Source organism: Eurytemora carolleeae, unplaced genomic scaffold (genome assembly GCF_000591075.1).
Source record: "Eurytemora carolleeae unplaced genomic scaffold, Eaff_2.0 scaffold157, whole genome shotgun sequence".
Lineage (NCBI taxonomy): Eukaryota > Metazoa > Arthropoda > Copepoda > Calanoida > Temoridae > Eurytemora > Eurytemora carolleeae.
The window spans coordinates 134149-150926 of record NW_019396052.1 but is presented as its reverse complement, the minus strand read 5'-3'; the positions used below and the strand labels follow the sequence as shown (position 1 = coordinate 150926).

The 16778-nt window shown below is 33.3% G+C and overlaps 1 protein-coding gene across 18 annotated transcripts in view; it reads right to left on the bottom strand.

Annotated features, from left to right (window-relative positions):
* LOC111705455 (sodium channel protein para) overlaps positions 1-16778 on the bottom strand; it is an 85969-nt gene that overhangs the window by 27037 nt on the left and 42154 nt on the right. For 10 of the 18 annotated variants that reach the window (XM_023478021.1, XM_023478045.1, XM_023478013.1 and 7 more), the window contains 11 exons: positions 15906-16015; positions 15358-15464; positions 12841-13041; positions 11290-11333; positions 10827-10909; positions 10332-10392; positions 9367-9456; positions 4927-5012; positions 4096-4249; positions 2894-3067; positions 2566-2688 (listed from right to left, as the gene is read on the bottom strand). In XM_023478021.1, the coding sequence (XP_023333789.1) occupies positions 2566-2688; positions 2894-3067; positions 4096-4249; positions 4927-5012; positions 9367-9456; positions 10332-10392; positions 10827-10909; positions 11290-11333; positions 12841-13041; positions 15358-15464; positions 15906-16015 (1233 nt within the window). The remainder of the gene's footprint in view (positions 1-2565; positions 2689-2893; positions 3068-4095; positions 4250-4926; positions 5013-9366; positions 9457-10331; positions 10393-10826; positions 10910-11289; positions 11334-12840; positions 13042-15357; positions 15465-15905; positions 16016-16778) is intronic. The other 8 variants (XM_023478083.1, XM_023478098.1, XM_023478069.1 and 5 more) reach the window with 1 other exon arrangement.

Sequence of the window (16778 nt, the reverse complement as noted above, 5' to 3'; positions counted from 1 at the left end):
ATTCTTGCATTTACTTATTGGGTTATTCAATACTGGAAAAAATAGAACAAAAAGTTATATTTTTTGAGAGGGGGTTATCGGACAAATCATAATTCTGCCACTCTTTTTAAGGCTTCGTATAACACAATATTTAGCCCACTATGAGGACATAAATAAATCTTGAAACTATCCAAAGCAGAACTAAAAATAATAAAATATTACATTGAGCAATAGTTGGCAACTTGTATACTGCTTTGTTTATTCCAGGCATCGTACTTTCTTTCTAATTCTCCTCCCTTCCCCCTTTCAACCATTCATCCACCTTTACTTTTCTTCTATTCATTCTCCTCTCTTCCCCCTTTCAACCATTCATCCACCTTTACTTTTCTTCTATTCATTCCCCTCCCTTCCCCCTTTCAACCATTCATCCACCTTTACTTTTCTTCTATTCATTCTCCTACCTTCCTCCCTTCAACCATTCATCAACCTTTACTTTTCTTCTATTCATTCTCCTACCTTCCTCCTTTCGACCATTAATCCACCTTTACTTTTCTTCTATTCATTCTCCTACCTCCCGTCCCCCTTTCAACCATTCATCCACCTTTACTTTTCTTCTATTCGTTCCCCTTCCTTCCCCCTTTCAACCATTCATCCACCTTTACTTTTCTTCTATTTATTCTCCTCCCTTCCTCCTTTCAACCATTCATCCACCTTTACTTTTCTTCTATTCATTCCCCTCCCTTCAACAATTCATCCACATTTACTTTTCTTCTATTCATTCTCCTCCCTTCCCCCTTTCAACCCTTCATCCATCTTTACTTTTCTTCTATTCATTCTCCTCTCTTCCCCCTTTCAACCATTCATCCACCTTTTTTTCTGCTTTTCATTCTCCTCCCTCCCTCCCTCCTTTCAACCCTGCATCTACCTTTACTTTTCTTCTATTCATTCTCATCCCATCTTCCTTTCAACCCTTCATCTACCTTTACTTTTCTTCTATTCATTCTCCTCCCTCCCATCCCCCTTTCAACCATTCATCCACCTTTACTTTTCTTCTATTCATTCTCCTCCTCCCCCTTTCAACCATTCATCCACCTTTACTTTTCTACTATTCATTCTCCTCCCTCCCCCTTTCAACCATTCATCTACCTTTACTTTTCTTCTATTCATTCTCATCCCTTCCCCATTTCAACCCTTCATCCACCTTTACTTTTCTTCTATTCATTCTCCTCCCTTCCCCCTTTCAACCCTTCATCCAACTTTACTTTTCTTCTATTCATTCTTCTCCCCCTTTCAACCATTCATCTACCTTTACTTTTCTTCTATTCATTCTCCTCCCTCCCCCTTTCAACCATTCATCCACCTTTACTTTTCTTCTATTCATTCTCCTCCTTCCCCTTTTCAACCATTCATCCACCTTTACTTTTCTTCTATTCATTCTCCTCCCTTCCCCCTTTCAGCCCTTCATCTACCTTTCTTTTTATATGCCTTCCCCTTCTTTCCCCCTTTTCATTCCTTCATCTATCTTATTTTCTTCTATTCGTTTCCTACATCCTTTTCATTCCTTTTTTCCATTTTACTTATATTCCCAAATTCTATTTTTTATTTGTTCTTTTAAATGGCTCCCTGCATATTCCTTTCCCAGAACACTCGTACTGTTCCCAACAACTCTATAAGTGTTCTCAATAACTTTCAAATTGTTCCCAAGAACTATATCAAACCGTTTTCAGAAACTCTCTTAATATTCCCAAGAACTCTCAAACTGTTCCAAAAAAAACCTCTCTAAATATTCCCAAGAACTTTGGAACTGTTCCCAAAAACTCTCTGATTGATCGTAAGAACTATGTAACTGTTTCGAAAATTCTTTAAACATTCCCATGAGCACTTTCACCTTCCCATGAACAATCTATTCCCACTAAACCTTATTCCTTGTATAGCATTCTTTATTCTGGTTCTGTTTATATGTATATGTATACAATATACATCTATATATCTATATACAGAAGCAGCCTGCTACTTTACAAGGGGCAGATTAATATATTAATTATTTAAGGATAGAACGCGGGATTCTCTTGTTAAAGATATATACATTATACAACATAAAGATCTAACATTTAATCATTCATTCTTAGATCTTTCTTTATGGAAACAAATAATCATTCAGAATCATTTAGCTCAAGTATCAAAGTAGGCCAGGGGCCAGGGCAAGCTAGACAGACATTTTATGTGAAATGAGATAGTTTGACAAGTTATAACTTTAACTGGCTTTGACCATTCTTTAAATTCATTTGTATAAAATGCTTTCCAAATTTTGATATATTTGTATTTTATGGTCTATAAGCAAAAATGCACTGTGTTAACCTTTAGAGTTTATACATGATTGATTTCATATACTCTGCCACAATCCTAGTTTTACTTAGATTATTTTATGTACCCTGCAACCACCCATTCTTGTACCGTGCTACAAACTCTGCCACCACACTAATTATTACTTAGATTATTTTATGTACCCTGCCATGCACCATTGTTAGTATGCAGATTAGATAATGTACCCTGCCTGGGTTAGTACATACACTATATGTACTCCACCTTAAGACTTTCTATTCTAGACATAGCCCTGAGAGGACGGATACATCTAAATGTTCTGAAAACTCTGACTCCGGAGACACCAACCCGTCCGAGGTATTCAATTATCAAATTGGCCAGGGAGGACTAGGATTAAAGGGAAACTTTACAATCTTTTTACGCATTCTTTTTTATTTATGTAAAAATAATATTGCTAATCCCTGAGTATATTCTTTACTTTGTATTTGTATTCAATGGCAATAACAAGATTTTCTTGTTCTTTTTTGTGAATATCAGCAAATCCCCCCCCCCCCTCCCGGGTGCGACTTCTAAAATGTATTATTAAACTCACCATAACGATAACAAAATCCAGCCAGCACCAGGCATTAGTGAAGTACTTGACGAAGCCAAGCGCCAACCATTTGACGGTCATCTCCATGGCGAATATAACGGTGAAGATCTTGTCCATGTAGTAGAGTACATCTTGAAGGACAGGACGCTCCTCCAGGTATATATCCTCAGCAGCCTTTTCAATATATTATATAATTAGTGCTAATAAAATAATATAAATAATATATGTATTCAAAGAAAAGCAATTGTACACAACGGTGCCTTATACACCTTTGTAAAGTCGTCAATGACGGATCAATTCTTTTTTTTTCTAACTGATAATTGAGTAGAGCAAAACATAAGTGTAAACTGGAATGGACTGTACACCCTCCTTCCACTCAAGTTTCCCGGAAATTGATTCTCAGCTAGAAAAACAAGGATTTCTCTATCCTCGCCGATCAGACTAATGTTTTAATGGTACCGTTGCGACTCAAACATGCCACTTCAAAAATGGAGGGTCACTTAAAATGACGTCTACACTCTACAGTCTATATAAAGTGACATGTTCAAAACGTTTCCTACTTTTAAGTTTGGTTTTATATACTCTGCTCTGGACAGGAATTAAATAATAATATTTCCTGACAAAAGGAAATCCAGGAAGTGTGCTGAACCATTTGTAATTAAAAAATTGGAAACCCGGAACCCGGAAATATATATTTGTATATTGATTCTCTTTTTAAAGGTTAAAACTGTATCTCACTAAACCACAATAAAGATGCCCTGACAGAAGAAAAGTCCCTTCTTCTTGTTTTGATCTAATTTACGTCCCAATTAAAACCAATATTTGTTTAAACATTCTGCAAAACTGAGTTCACATTTTAAAGGGACTGTAAGCGTAATTTCAAGTGACCCTTCCTGCAATGAGGCAACATCCGATTCACGACAGTACCAATAAAGCGTAGTCGGATTAAGTATGAATTAGATATCCATGTTTATACTTGCGCATTTCTGCTTTCCTTTCACAATTTTAAACTCTTTTAAACCTAGAAAAATGGCAATATCTTTAACACTATTGATCAGATAAAGGTTTTGAGAATACCGTTGTGAATCGGGCATTATCATCTTTACATGGAGGGTCACTTAAAACATACACTTAAAGTCCTTTTAAGGTTGAATAAAAACCTCTGGCATTCTTAATACAATCCCCTTGAATACTGAACTAACCAAAGCTAGAGAGCTGAGCAGGATCATGGCTATCACAGCAGTCTCAAAATATTTGTTTTCAATCAGACGAAATGTTTTTATCCTCAGGTTGGCCCAGCCCTGCCAAAACGGGGAATCATCGTCACCAATCATACAAGGGAAGTATCCGTACCATCTGAAAAAAGGAAAAAAAAATGAAAATAAATTTGTCTAGAAATTTCCACATTCTGTTTAGAAAATAAATGATGGTTTGAGAAATGGTGGAAAATAATGAAGGAAAACCTTTCGAGAATCAAGGGAATGAAAATAATGTACTTTACATTGAAAGTAAGGCAAGTAAAAAAAGTTTCTAAACCAGTCTTCAAAAACAGGGTGTCCAGAAATCCCGATAAACATCAAAAAAATTAACCATCTGCAATCTTTAATAAAATAGAATCTGTATTGCTTTCCAAGCTTTGGTCTTATATGGGAATTTTTCTTTCATAATTAATGGATTTAAATAGAATTTAGAAAACAGACCACGTTTTGGAATTCCCAGGATTAGAGAAATGTTTCTTAAACTTTTAAAAATGTGTTATTAGAATCGCGAACTTATGACATGTTCAAATTCTTAAATCCTTACAGCTGATTCTAATGTTTTCTTGAGAAACACTGTTAGTATAATAAACATAAAGTATCAGGATTATATTTTTTTTAGATAAAATTTCGTAAAATCTTAATCATTACCGTTCGTTTGAATCCCCAATATATAGAAAGAAAGTTGTCGCAACGACAATTTTTGATACCTTTAAATGCTAGAAAATGGCGATCATAGATCTCTAAATATGAAAAAAAAAGATGTTTATGACCGACCTGACCGGAAAGCAATCTGACGGATAATCTTGCATCAACATCTCTTGAGCATTGACGTCTAGTAGTTCCTCCTCTTCCTCTTCAACCTAAATCGGATTAAAGTTATCCTATTCACAAACTTATTCTCCATCTTCTTCTATTTCATCTCTATCAACCTAATTCTTCTCTTCATTCTTCTTCTTATCCTTCATCTTGTCCCTCTACTTATCCTTCTTCTTATCCTTATTCTTATCCTTCATCTTATCCTTATTCTTCTTCTTCTTCTTATTCTTCTTCACCCTCTGTCCCTACTCCATATCCATATCCTTATCCTATTTCATATCCTTATCCTACTACATATCCTTATCCTATTCCATATCCTTATCCTACTCCATATCCTTATCCTACTACATATCCTTATCCTATTCCATGTCCTTATTCTACTTCATATCCTTATCCTACTCCATATCCTTATACTTATCCTACTCCATATTCTTATCCTACTCAATATCCTTATCCTACTCAATATCCTTATCCTACTCCATGTCCTTATCCTACTCCATATCTATATCCTTATCCTACTCCATATCCTTATAATACTACATATCCTTATCCTATTCCATGTCCTTATTCTACTCCATATCCTTATCCTACTCCATGTCCTTATCCTACTCAATATCCATATCCTTATCCTACTCCATATCCATATCCTTATCCTACTCAATATCCTTATCCTACTCCATATCCTTATCCTACTCCATGTCCTTATCCTACTCCATATCCATATCCTTATCCTACTCCATATCCATATCCTTATCCTACTCCATATCCTTATCCTACTCCATATCCTTATCCTACTCCATATCCTTATCCTACTCCATATCCTTATCCTACTCCACTTCCTTATCCTACTCCATATCCTTATCCAACTCCATATCCTTATCCTACTTCATATCCTTATCCTACTCCACATCCTTATCCTACTCCATATCCTTCTCCTACTCCATATCCATATCCTACTACATATCCTTATCCTATTCCATATCCTTATCCTACTCTATCCTTATCCTACACCATGTCCTTATCCTAATCCATGTCCTTATCCTACTCAATATCCTTATCCTACTCTATATCCTTATCCTACTCTATATCCGTATCCTACTCCATATCCTTATCCTACTCTATATCCGTATCCTACTCCATATCCTTATCCTACTCCTTATCCTACTCTATATCCTTGCTCTACTCCACATTTTTATTCCACTCCAAATTCTGCTGTGGATTGTTGTGAAGAAATATGTGAGAGATGCATTGGATGCATCCTGATGATTTATATTATGTATATTGATTACTACCAGGAGAACTCTAAATAAACAACCAACCTTTGAAACCTTGAATGCATCTAACATAATTCTATTTTCTCAAGTTCCAATCCGTTAACTTTTCTTTATAACAAAGGTGTATCCAAGAAATGTTGATATACAACGATGAAATAGAAAACTCTGGAATAGGAAGACGACTATAAGATTCAAGTTATGATTTTAAAAAGAGCAGTGAAAATGAGAAACGGAAATTGTGCAGTGTAAACAGACCCATTTAATTAAATATCTAATTTAATAATGTATTAATTTGAAGTCGTCGTCTGTACGTAGGTTAATAAATTATTTTGGCGAGCAGAACAATAATGTTGCCTCATATCTAAAGAAGGAACTGCGTTTTTGCCACAAACTCAAATTTTCTAGTCCTTATATCTTTGAAATCTGATGGTGTAAACATTTATTTTCAATCTAAGATCTGACAGAATTTATACTAGACAGTACCGTAAAGGCTTTATTCTATAGTATAGTTTACGGTACCAAGATATCCTATTTTAGCGATCTAGTACTAGTCCTCGGTGGTTTGGAAAATAAGTTTATCTATGGAATATGTAGATAATAAACTAAATAAAATGAATATTGAGTATTCTCTAGTGCACCTCCAAGGTTGGTTAGCTAGGTAAACCTTATACTCAAAATACATACAAATTCATCCAGAGCCCACAACCTAAGACAGGGTATCGTTATGAAAACCAGTTTTAGAACCAGGGTTTCACGAATGGGGTTTGGCAGTTTTGTGGATATCAACATATTTGTCATAAAAACGGCACCAGTACAAACGTCGGACTAAGACTTACAAACGTCGGACCATGACAAACTTCGGACTAGTACAAATGTCGGTCTGGTGCAAACGTCAGACCAGTATAAACGTCAGACCAGTACAAACGTCAGACTAAGGAAAATAATTATTTGAATTTTAAGATTTTTATGAAAATTTTATTTCGTTTTATCCACTGCTTAATAACATATATTAAAAGTTACTGAGTTCTTGTCACTAACTCAAATATTCTCATCCCTAAATCTTTGTAACCTGGTAATGGTATTAAACTTTGACACGTTCAAACTTTCAATCTGTTTGATCTTATAGATTTCATAGGTGGAACTATCAAAGGTTATACGACATCGGGGTGCAAAGATATAGACATATTGAAACTTGAAAATTGAACTCAACTCCTTTTAGGTCTGTTGTTTTATACAGTGCTACATTCAAAGGATGAGACTTTATTCAGCGGATTTTTAGTGATTTTTAATTCATTTCTTATAGCAATGGTCTCAACCAAAGCCCGACGTTTTTCCTAATAAATGTACCTGTCTGACGTTTGTACTGGTCCGACGTTAGTCTCGGTTCGACGTTTGTACCAGTCCGACGTTTGTACTGTCCGACCTTTGTAACGTCCGATGATATTGGGTCCGACGTTTGTACTGTCCGACCTTTGTAACGTCCGATGTTTGTGGGTCCGACGTTTGTACTGGTACCATGAACTATTATTTTATTTAGTTTCTTTATATTCTCCATTTTTTCGAATCTCTTAAATTAAAATCTACACAAATATTAAGTCCCTATAAAAGAAACTCGGGAGTTGCGTTCAACGATACTCCTTTAAATTTTGGGCTCAGGGAGGTCAAATAATATGTATATTAAAGGGGATGACGATGAGGAATGAAAAGGTTTTTCAGGAAGTTCCACATTAAGATTGGGAATTCGTTTAATCTTTTCTTTCACATATTCCGTAAAGAATATCTTATTTAAATCTTTATCAACGAACCGCAGCTAATATTATTGAGAAGAAAGTGGCTTTGCAAGAGTAATTTGGGTGGGGTCAAGTTCTTAAAGATTCTGGCCTTCATTTTGACTTTGTGATAAAGAGTGGCACAAAACTTCACGAATTTGTTGTTTGTATATATTTAGAGAAATCCTCGAGAATTTACTTTGATTGCCAGAATAACACACTGCTTTATTGAGGGAGACTTCCTGGAATATTGGTAGAGGGNNNNGAGGAAGGAAGAGGGGGAGGGGGCTGATGATACAGGGAGGAAAGATAGGAAAGTCCTGGGGAAGAGGAATGATATGGATATATTGGAGGGGGAATTTATGGGGGAATCTAGATGTAGCATCATCTTTACGACAAACATTTAGGTCAAGGTTGGAGAAATTATACTTTTTCCAGACTTCAGACAAATATCAGGGTTCAGGGTTCAGCGTTCAGGGATAGAATTCAGGTTGGGGATAAGCTTTAAGCTTAAGGTTCAGGGTTCAGCTTAGGACAGCATTAAGCTCAGTGATAGGATTCTGGTTGGGTATAAGGTTTAGCTAAAGGTTCAGGGTTCAATTTTAGAGATTCAGCTGGGAATAAAATTGAGCTCAGGATTCAGGGATTATGTTTAGGATTCAGGTCGAGGATAGGGTTAAAACTCAGAGTTTAGGGATATATGTTTATGATTCAGGTTGGGGACAGAGTTTGTTGTAGAGAATAGAGAGCTCAGGGTCAGAGTCGTGTTCAGGGTTCAAGGTTCAGGATTTAGGGTTCTGCTTGGGTTTAGGTATAATGGGTTCATAGTTAAAGGTTAAGTATCAGTTTAAAGGTTTATGGCACAATAACAAAATCTACTAAATAACAAGAAGATATACTCACTTCTTTAGTTCTAAATTTTTCAAAAAAGATTGTTTTATATCTACATATGCTTAATGTGGTTAGCTATTTATTGTAGATATGTATGCATGTATATATATTAATGTAACATACTTGATATGTAAATGTTAAGTTGTATGAAAATATATTCCTGTTTGCTGCATCTAATGTTCCTAGATCATGATAGATTTCCTGCCCTAAACTCCCCTATCTACCCTCCCGACACATTTGTATCATCTAAACCTCTGGAGCTCCGTAGCTTAGTTTAAAACCAAAACCATGTATATCTTGGGACCTAGGCATAGGCGTAGTTAGGGGGGGATTATTGGGGTATCGCTTAAAGTAAATCAACTTAATCAAAGTATCACAGATAAGTTTTACCAAAAAAACCGACTATTTAATACAGTAACATACATTCACTGTAATGGGGTTAAGGGGGGGTGGGGATGTTGTACCTGTTCCTCCTCATCATCTCCAGAGTCTCCAGGTAGTATGTTATGTACACCACCATTAGCTCCATTACCGTACAGTCCGTTACAGGAACCCTACAGTAGAAAAGTATAATAGTTTTATTTAGTTCATTTTAATAATATAATTATAATATTGTATCATTTTTAAGAAGTGATACAATGTTTTTAAGTTAACATTTGTTTTCCTATCATGTAGACTGTACAGGTTATAATAATTAGTACAGTTTATATTTACTGAGCTGAAAACTTTAGAATGGTGGATATCAACATTATTGCTTGATCTCCTCTTTTCATTAATCTCCAGATTAAATATGACTTGTTCTCCTCTTGTTATTAATCTCCGGATTAATTAACAGATCGGGATTAAGGATATCCCATTCTAAAGTTTTCAGCTCTGTATGTATTGTATTCTTTTCAGTACTCCAAAATAAGTACTGTACGTCGTACATTGTACAAGTACAGTTGTACATTTTACTGACACAAGAACAGACTTTCTTTCAAAAAAAATCCTATTTAAATTAAAAAATAAAATATACAAAGCTTATGAATATAGTATATTTCTTTAGTAAGCAAAAGTTAAAAGGAACTGCTTATTGAGACACTTCGAACTCATTTTTTCTTTTTGAATAATAATTTATATGAAAAGCAAATTGATGCAATGTGTATTGTGCAATGTGAATACCGTTTACTGCATAATATTAAAACAAGTTTTAATTTATTCATTTCCCTTCTCTTCTATAATAGTTAAGAACGAAAACTTTCCCGAAAAGAAAATTAATTAAATTTCCCAAATGTGTCGTTATTTTGTGGTTTATTGCAAACAGTAACTAGCAAAGGAGCAGAATACATTTTAAGCTTACATTAGGTTTTATATTTTAAATTTTAGAATATTTGATTTATTTTAAATCTAAATATCCCCCTCCTTCTCTGTCAGTCCCCTTAAAACGTACCTTGTGACTGCTGGGATCAGTGTATTTATTGGTGTTTCTATGACTTCCATAAGATGCTTCACTAAAACAAAATTTTCCTTTTTATCAACTTGATATTAGTATTTTATTGATTTTCTTAACTATTATCAATTTACTTTTTGATAAATATATGGAATAAGAAAACACAAGAAAAATAAATCAAAATTATGTTGATCTATTTTTTAATTTACCAATACCATAATTATCAAATAAAGCATGAATAAAAAAATTAAATAAATTTATTGGTTTAAGGGTCTGCCGACAGAATTTTTAATTACAATCCATGTAAAAGGGGGCATAGCCGCTCTTTAAATGGTGAGTCACTTTAAATTACACCTACAGTCCCTATAAATAGTTGATGTTAAAATTGATTGATTTGATAAAATAATTGTTGAATTTCTCGAGAGATTGATTTGAATGTTGATTTAATAATTTGATAAATGATTGATTATTTTATTGTTTGATTGATTAAGTAACCTGATGGTATCACTGTAAGGAAACTCTGGTATTCTCCCCTTGATGCTGTTCGTCTTAGAGAAGGAATTCATCAGTGAGTTAGTCTGCAGTATTATTATTATTATTATTATTATTATTATTATTATTATTATTAATATTATTATTATTATTATTGCAAAGGTTGGCCCAGCGCGGATATTTAAATGTACACCGGTTGTGTGTGATATATGTTAATGTTTATGTTAGTATATATGTTAGCTAAAGACTAGACAATGGCCGAACATTTTTGAGGGTATTCTGGGGGGTAACATAGACTGTAAAAATCTTTTTAAAAAATCTTTAAAATTTAAATTATTTTTTTTCAAACATAAATTTTTTTCTTTAAAATTTGATTTTTTTTTTAATTCCACGGGCAACGATGGGCACACTAGTTACTATTATTGTTATTATTTGTATTATTATATTATTATTTTATTATCCATACCTGGAAGTGGGTGAGAGCTAAGGAAAGGCTGGAATTGATATCTCCTAAAAATATGATTTATATATTCCAAGATGTTCAGCTGGCGAGTTGTAGAACAATATTCAAACTTTTATATTTGAATTTAAACTTTTAAATTAATTATAAAAGAGAAACATTTAAGCCAAACCCGTCAATTCTTATATCTTTCTGAGGTGTATTTAAGAGGATATCAAATAATCCCTTTCTGTCTGGCGTACTTCATAGATTTGAATCAAGATTTGCATCATGGGTTGAAAAGCTTATTAAAAATGCATATCATCCCCCCCCCTCTCTACTCCCTGCCCCCCATCACCCTTCCCCTACTCCAAGTTTCTGGAAACAAAAGAGAATATGAATCCTGAAATCAAAGGTTGAAAATTCTTTACAAATCTTAATCTGATATTAATTCAATACGTTGCATAATCTTAGAAACTTAGATAATTTATACACATACAACCAAGAAATATATAGACCAGGAACCGCCATATCTGATGCGTCAATTCTGTGTACTGCAGTGGGAGGAGATCAAAACAAAGAATTCATTGGCAACGTATCATTTTCGAGGGAAAAAGGCCCAAGGGGTGGAATAAGAATATATTGCTATTGTATTTTCCATATTGACTAGAAAGCCAAAAATCATAAGTATACGCTCTAACACTTGATATATTAACTTGTTTTTTGTTGGACTGTAATATCACATCAGGGCTTTAGTCCTTTCCCTTCAACTTATGTGGGGGCACTAGGTTTGTTTACATTCCTCCCACAGAGTAAAGTACACAATTTGCGTATATCTGAGTTGGGCGTTCCTGTATATAGTTCCTTGCATACAACCATGTTAAAATTTATGCACATACAACCATGTTAAAATTTATACACATACAATCATGTTAAAATTTATACACATACAACCATGTTAAAATTTATACACATACAACCATGTTCAAATTTATACACAGACAACCATGTTAAAATTTATACACATACAACCATGTTCAAATTTATACACATACAACCATGTTAAAATTTATACACATACAACCATGTTCAAAATTTATACACATACAACCATGTTAAAATTTATACACATACATACAACCATGTTAAAATTTATACACATACAACCATGTTAAAATTTATACACAAACAACCATGTTAAAATTTATAAACATACAACCATGTTAAAATTTATACACATACAACCATGTTAAAATTTATACACATACAACCATGTTCAAAATTTATACACATACAACCATGTTCAAATTTATAAACATATACCATCTTGTTCAAATCTCACCGCTTGAGTAAGTAAGGTCTATATTTTATACATTTTTAAAGAAATTCCTCTGAGGTGATTAAAATAAGTTGTATTATTCTGCGACAAAAAAGGTTTGGGTCTTGGGACCGTTTCAAATGGGTTTTAACTATCAATTCAAATTTGTTAAAGTAAGAGGGGTTATTAGATGTATCTATTTCTAAGTATGGTTTTAATGCTTTCAATTTAAACAAAACGAATTGTCATTAAAAACCTACCGTTTTCTCCTGCAATATCAATATCCATCCCGTCACCAATTTGAACATCAAACTTGGTCTCCTCTCGGTCTAAGCTAGCGAGGAGTCGGTCTGTAACAAGGTCTTGTTGGTCTGGGGGTTGTGGAGGATGTGGTAGATGAGGGGGTGGATGACGAGGAGGATGAGAGGGTGGATGAGAAGGATGAACCGGGGGCCCAGCAACTACATATAAACTACTTTCATGCAAAACAACACAATCTAGATAAACTATTCAAACTCAACTCTAATATCAGTATTTCATTTTATTAAAGGGAGTGTTCGCGAAAAATTAAGGGGGGTATAGGCTTACGTAGAAAAATATTCAATGATGATTTCTACTAATCTTACTCCTATCTGTTGTGTCTAAAAGGTGAAAATTTATCTTTTTACGATCCAAGTTGGATATTGCAACTTTCTGAATTTGTATGATTGCTACGTTCTTTGGTATGAGTCATTTTTAACAATTTTCTCCATATAGACGCAACAGATAGAAGTAAGATTAGTAGAAATCACCATTGAATATTTTTCGTAATAAGCCTATACCCCCTTTAATGTTCGCGAACACTCCCTTTAAAAATATCTAAATATTATTAAAGAGGCTGCTCTTAGTCTTGAGAAATTTGATACGCGGCAATATTGACTTTTAGCTAAGTAGAAATTACAGACTTTGCAAGATACTTTCAAATACAACTTACTTCTAAAGTCTTTTAACCGCTTCAAATTTGCAAATGTAATAAAAGTATCAAGTAAAAAAACTATCGTATGTCTAAAAATATCAAGAGCAGTCTTTTTCATTTCATATTCGAATCAACTTGAGTTTTAACATGGTCGATGATTCAATTTAGTTCAGTAAACAAAAATCCTCATTATGGATAATGGAAGAAATATAAAATTATGACTTTATGATAACTATTTCAATTTTCAGTGGGAGAGAGGGGGGCGTACAATGTACACATGGTAAATGTTTTATATTTTGTAAACAGTAGATTTAAAGAATTTAAATAAATTCGCTTTTTATTTCATAAATACATTCATTAAGATAGAATTAAATGAAAATAAACTTGAAACAGATTTTCAATAAATATGATTAACAAAAATATAATTATTATTATTATTATAAAAATATATTAATTAGATTAAAAGTAAGAAGATGCGAACAAATGACAGCCAGGATCTAAAGTTTTATCATAAACACAAAACAATAATATTTATTGTCAACAAAAGGGTCAGATGTTCCAGGGTCTTGTAAAATGCGAACAAAACCTTTCCAACTCTTCCTACTTTTAATCTCATTGATATATTCTATAATGATGTACAATTTAAGTACGGTACATAACTAGACTGCACTATACATACATGCAGTACACTAGAAATAAAAGATTTTAAAGATAGCCTAAACTGAGTTTGCCCTTATTAAAACGGGTTCCCGAACCTCAGTTTCGTTTTTTTAGTAGGGGGGGGGGAGATAAAGACGCCACTATATATATTCTAAAATGTGTGAGATAGATTAAAATAATAAAACAATAATAATTATTTAATAATGATAATAAGAGAATAAAACCAAGGTTCCTAAATCGAGCTCTCAAAATATATATTAATATTTAATATACTACGTCACTTTCAAATTATGTTGAACATTTATACTGTAAAGAGAGATAAGGGGTAACTTAAATATTTGAAAATTTTAGATTTTTTTCACAAAATATTTGTGCATATACAATTTTGACAAACTGGGCGGAACCAGAGTTTTCTTATTAAAATAATTTTAGAATTTTAAAACCATGTTTTTGGATAATTTTTAAATTTTTTTATTTGTCCTAATCCTTTGAATTCTTTTTGTCTACATTGAACAAATAGAAGAAATCAACAAATAAAAAAAAATTCCTCTTTCCATGCAGACAATCTACTTTTCATTTGCAATATGCTAAGCATGCTGGGACAGGATAGATCAGGACAGGACGGGACAGGATAGGACAGAATAGGACAGGCAAAAGCAGAATATGACAGAATATGACAGAACAGGATAGGAAAGGCAAAAACAGGAATGTATAGTAGAATAAAACAGGAATGTATAGTAGAATAAAACAGGAATGTATAGTATCGGACATGCCAGGATAGGATAGAACGGAACAGGACAAAACATAACAAAAGAGGATATGAAGGGCAGTAGAGGAAGGACATGACAAGATAGGACATGAAAGGACAGGACAGGAAGGACAGAACAGGACAAGATAGGACAGGATTTGACAGGACGGGATTGAGCAAGAAATGACAGCAGAGAACAGTAAAGGAGGAGTAAGGATAGAAAGACGATAAGAATATTTTCTAGAAAAATACTAAAATTATAAAATAAAAGCTGGGTCCCCAATTTATTTATGTCTCTCAATGTTTGATATTTATTAACATGTCATTTCATTGAAATGCACGATTATGAAAAAGTATTTTTTATGTTTTTAGATATATCTTAAAAATTCAAAAGAGAATGTATCAATGTCTAACCTCTCTCAAATTGAATTCTTCTACTGAAGCACGCCACAACCCTGTTCTTTACAAACATAGTTACCCCGATCAACTTTCTCTTGATAAACCTCTTCAATCGACTGATTCTAAAAAAACAGAAAAATCATCGATGTTTGTGATTGAACAATGTTCAATGTTCATTGTACAAGCAAAAAAGCGGGAAATGTTTTTAACAATTAATATTTTTTTTATTCTCTTTATCTTTGCAATCAAATGACGTAGACTTCTGATATTTCAAATCATGAATTTTGTTAGATTTAATAGTCAATGTTTAAAAAATCAAAGGTTCAGACCATTAGCTTTTTAGGACATTAGAAAATTTGAGTTTGTGGCAAGAACTCAATTAACCGTATTTAATTTACTCTAACTGAAGATCAATAAAAAGAAAAAATCAGAAAAAAACCTTTTCGGTTAATATTATTCGGCATAACTAACAAACAATTTTGATTTTTATGAAAAAGCTCAGAGCCTCTTGAACCCCCAAATGAGACGGGATTGGAACTCTTGTAAAATCTAATTCTTCTTGCCTATTAATAGCTTCAGTAAGTTTGTTGGTTCCATCATCTCCGGAGTCAGCAGCAGACAAGTTGGAAGCTCCGAAACTGGAAAGAAGGAGAGCAAGGAACAGGTTTAAAACCTAAATATATTCATAGTTTAAAGGAATGGGTTTAAAACCTAAATATATTCATAGTGTAAAGGAACAGGTTCAAAACCTAAATATATTCATAGTTTAAGGGAACAGGTTCAAAACCTAAATATATTCATAGTTTAAAGGAACAGGTTCAAAACCTAAATATATTCATAGTTTAAAGGAACAGGTTTTAAACCTTAATTTATTCAGAGTTTAAAGGAACAAGTTCAAAACCATAATATATCCAGAGTTTAAAGAAACAGGTTCAAAATTGTAGTACATTCTGTAGAAGTACCCGTTAAACCTTATCGTTAAAAAACTTTTGGCGATATCCTTTCCTCAGGGCATTAAGAATATGTTGCCATTATGCTACTTTACTGTACGAAAAAAAGTTATTTTTAGAAATTCCACGGCTACAAATCTTCCTAAAATTGTAAGCTTTTACAGATATGGACGGTTAGGTTTCCATTAAAGTTTTCTAGATAAAGATCAAAAAGAGGCCATGATTGAATTCAAAAATACATAATTACTCGACAGCATTGACACTTTTCTTTTAAACTTGACACGGCAATTAAATATTTGGTCTTTAAAGTGGTCAAAATAAAACTGTAAAAATATGATATATAGATTTTATATTTTTTACCCATCATGATAATATACCATAGTAATAATAATACAGAAGGAATTTTTATTAAAAAGTCCCCGAAAGAAAAATTCCTTTAAGGGTTTACCGCATAGAGCCTTGTTGGGTCATCACAATGTAGACGCC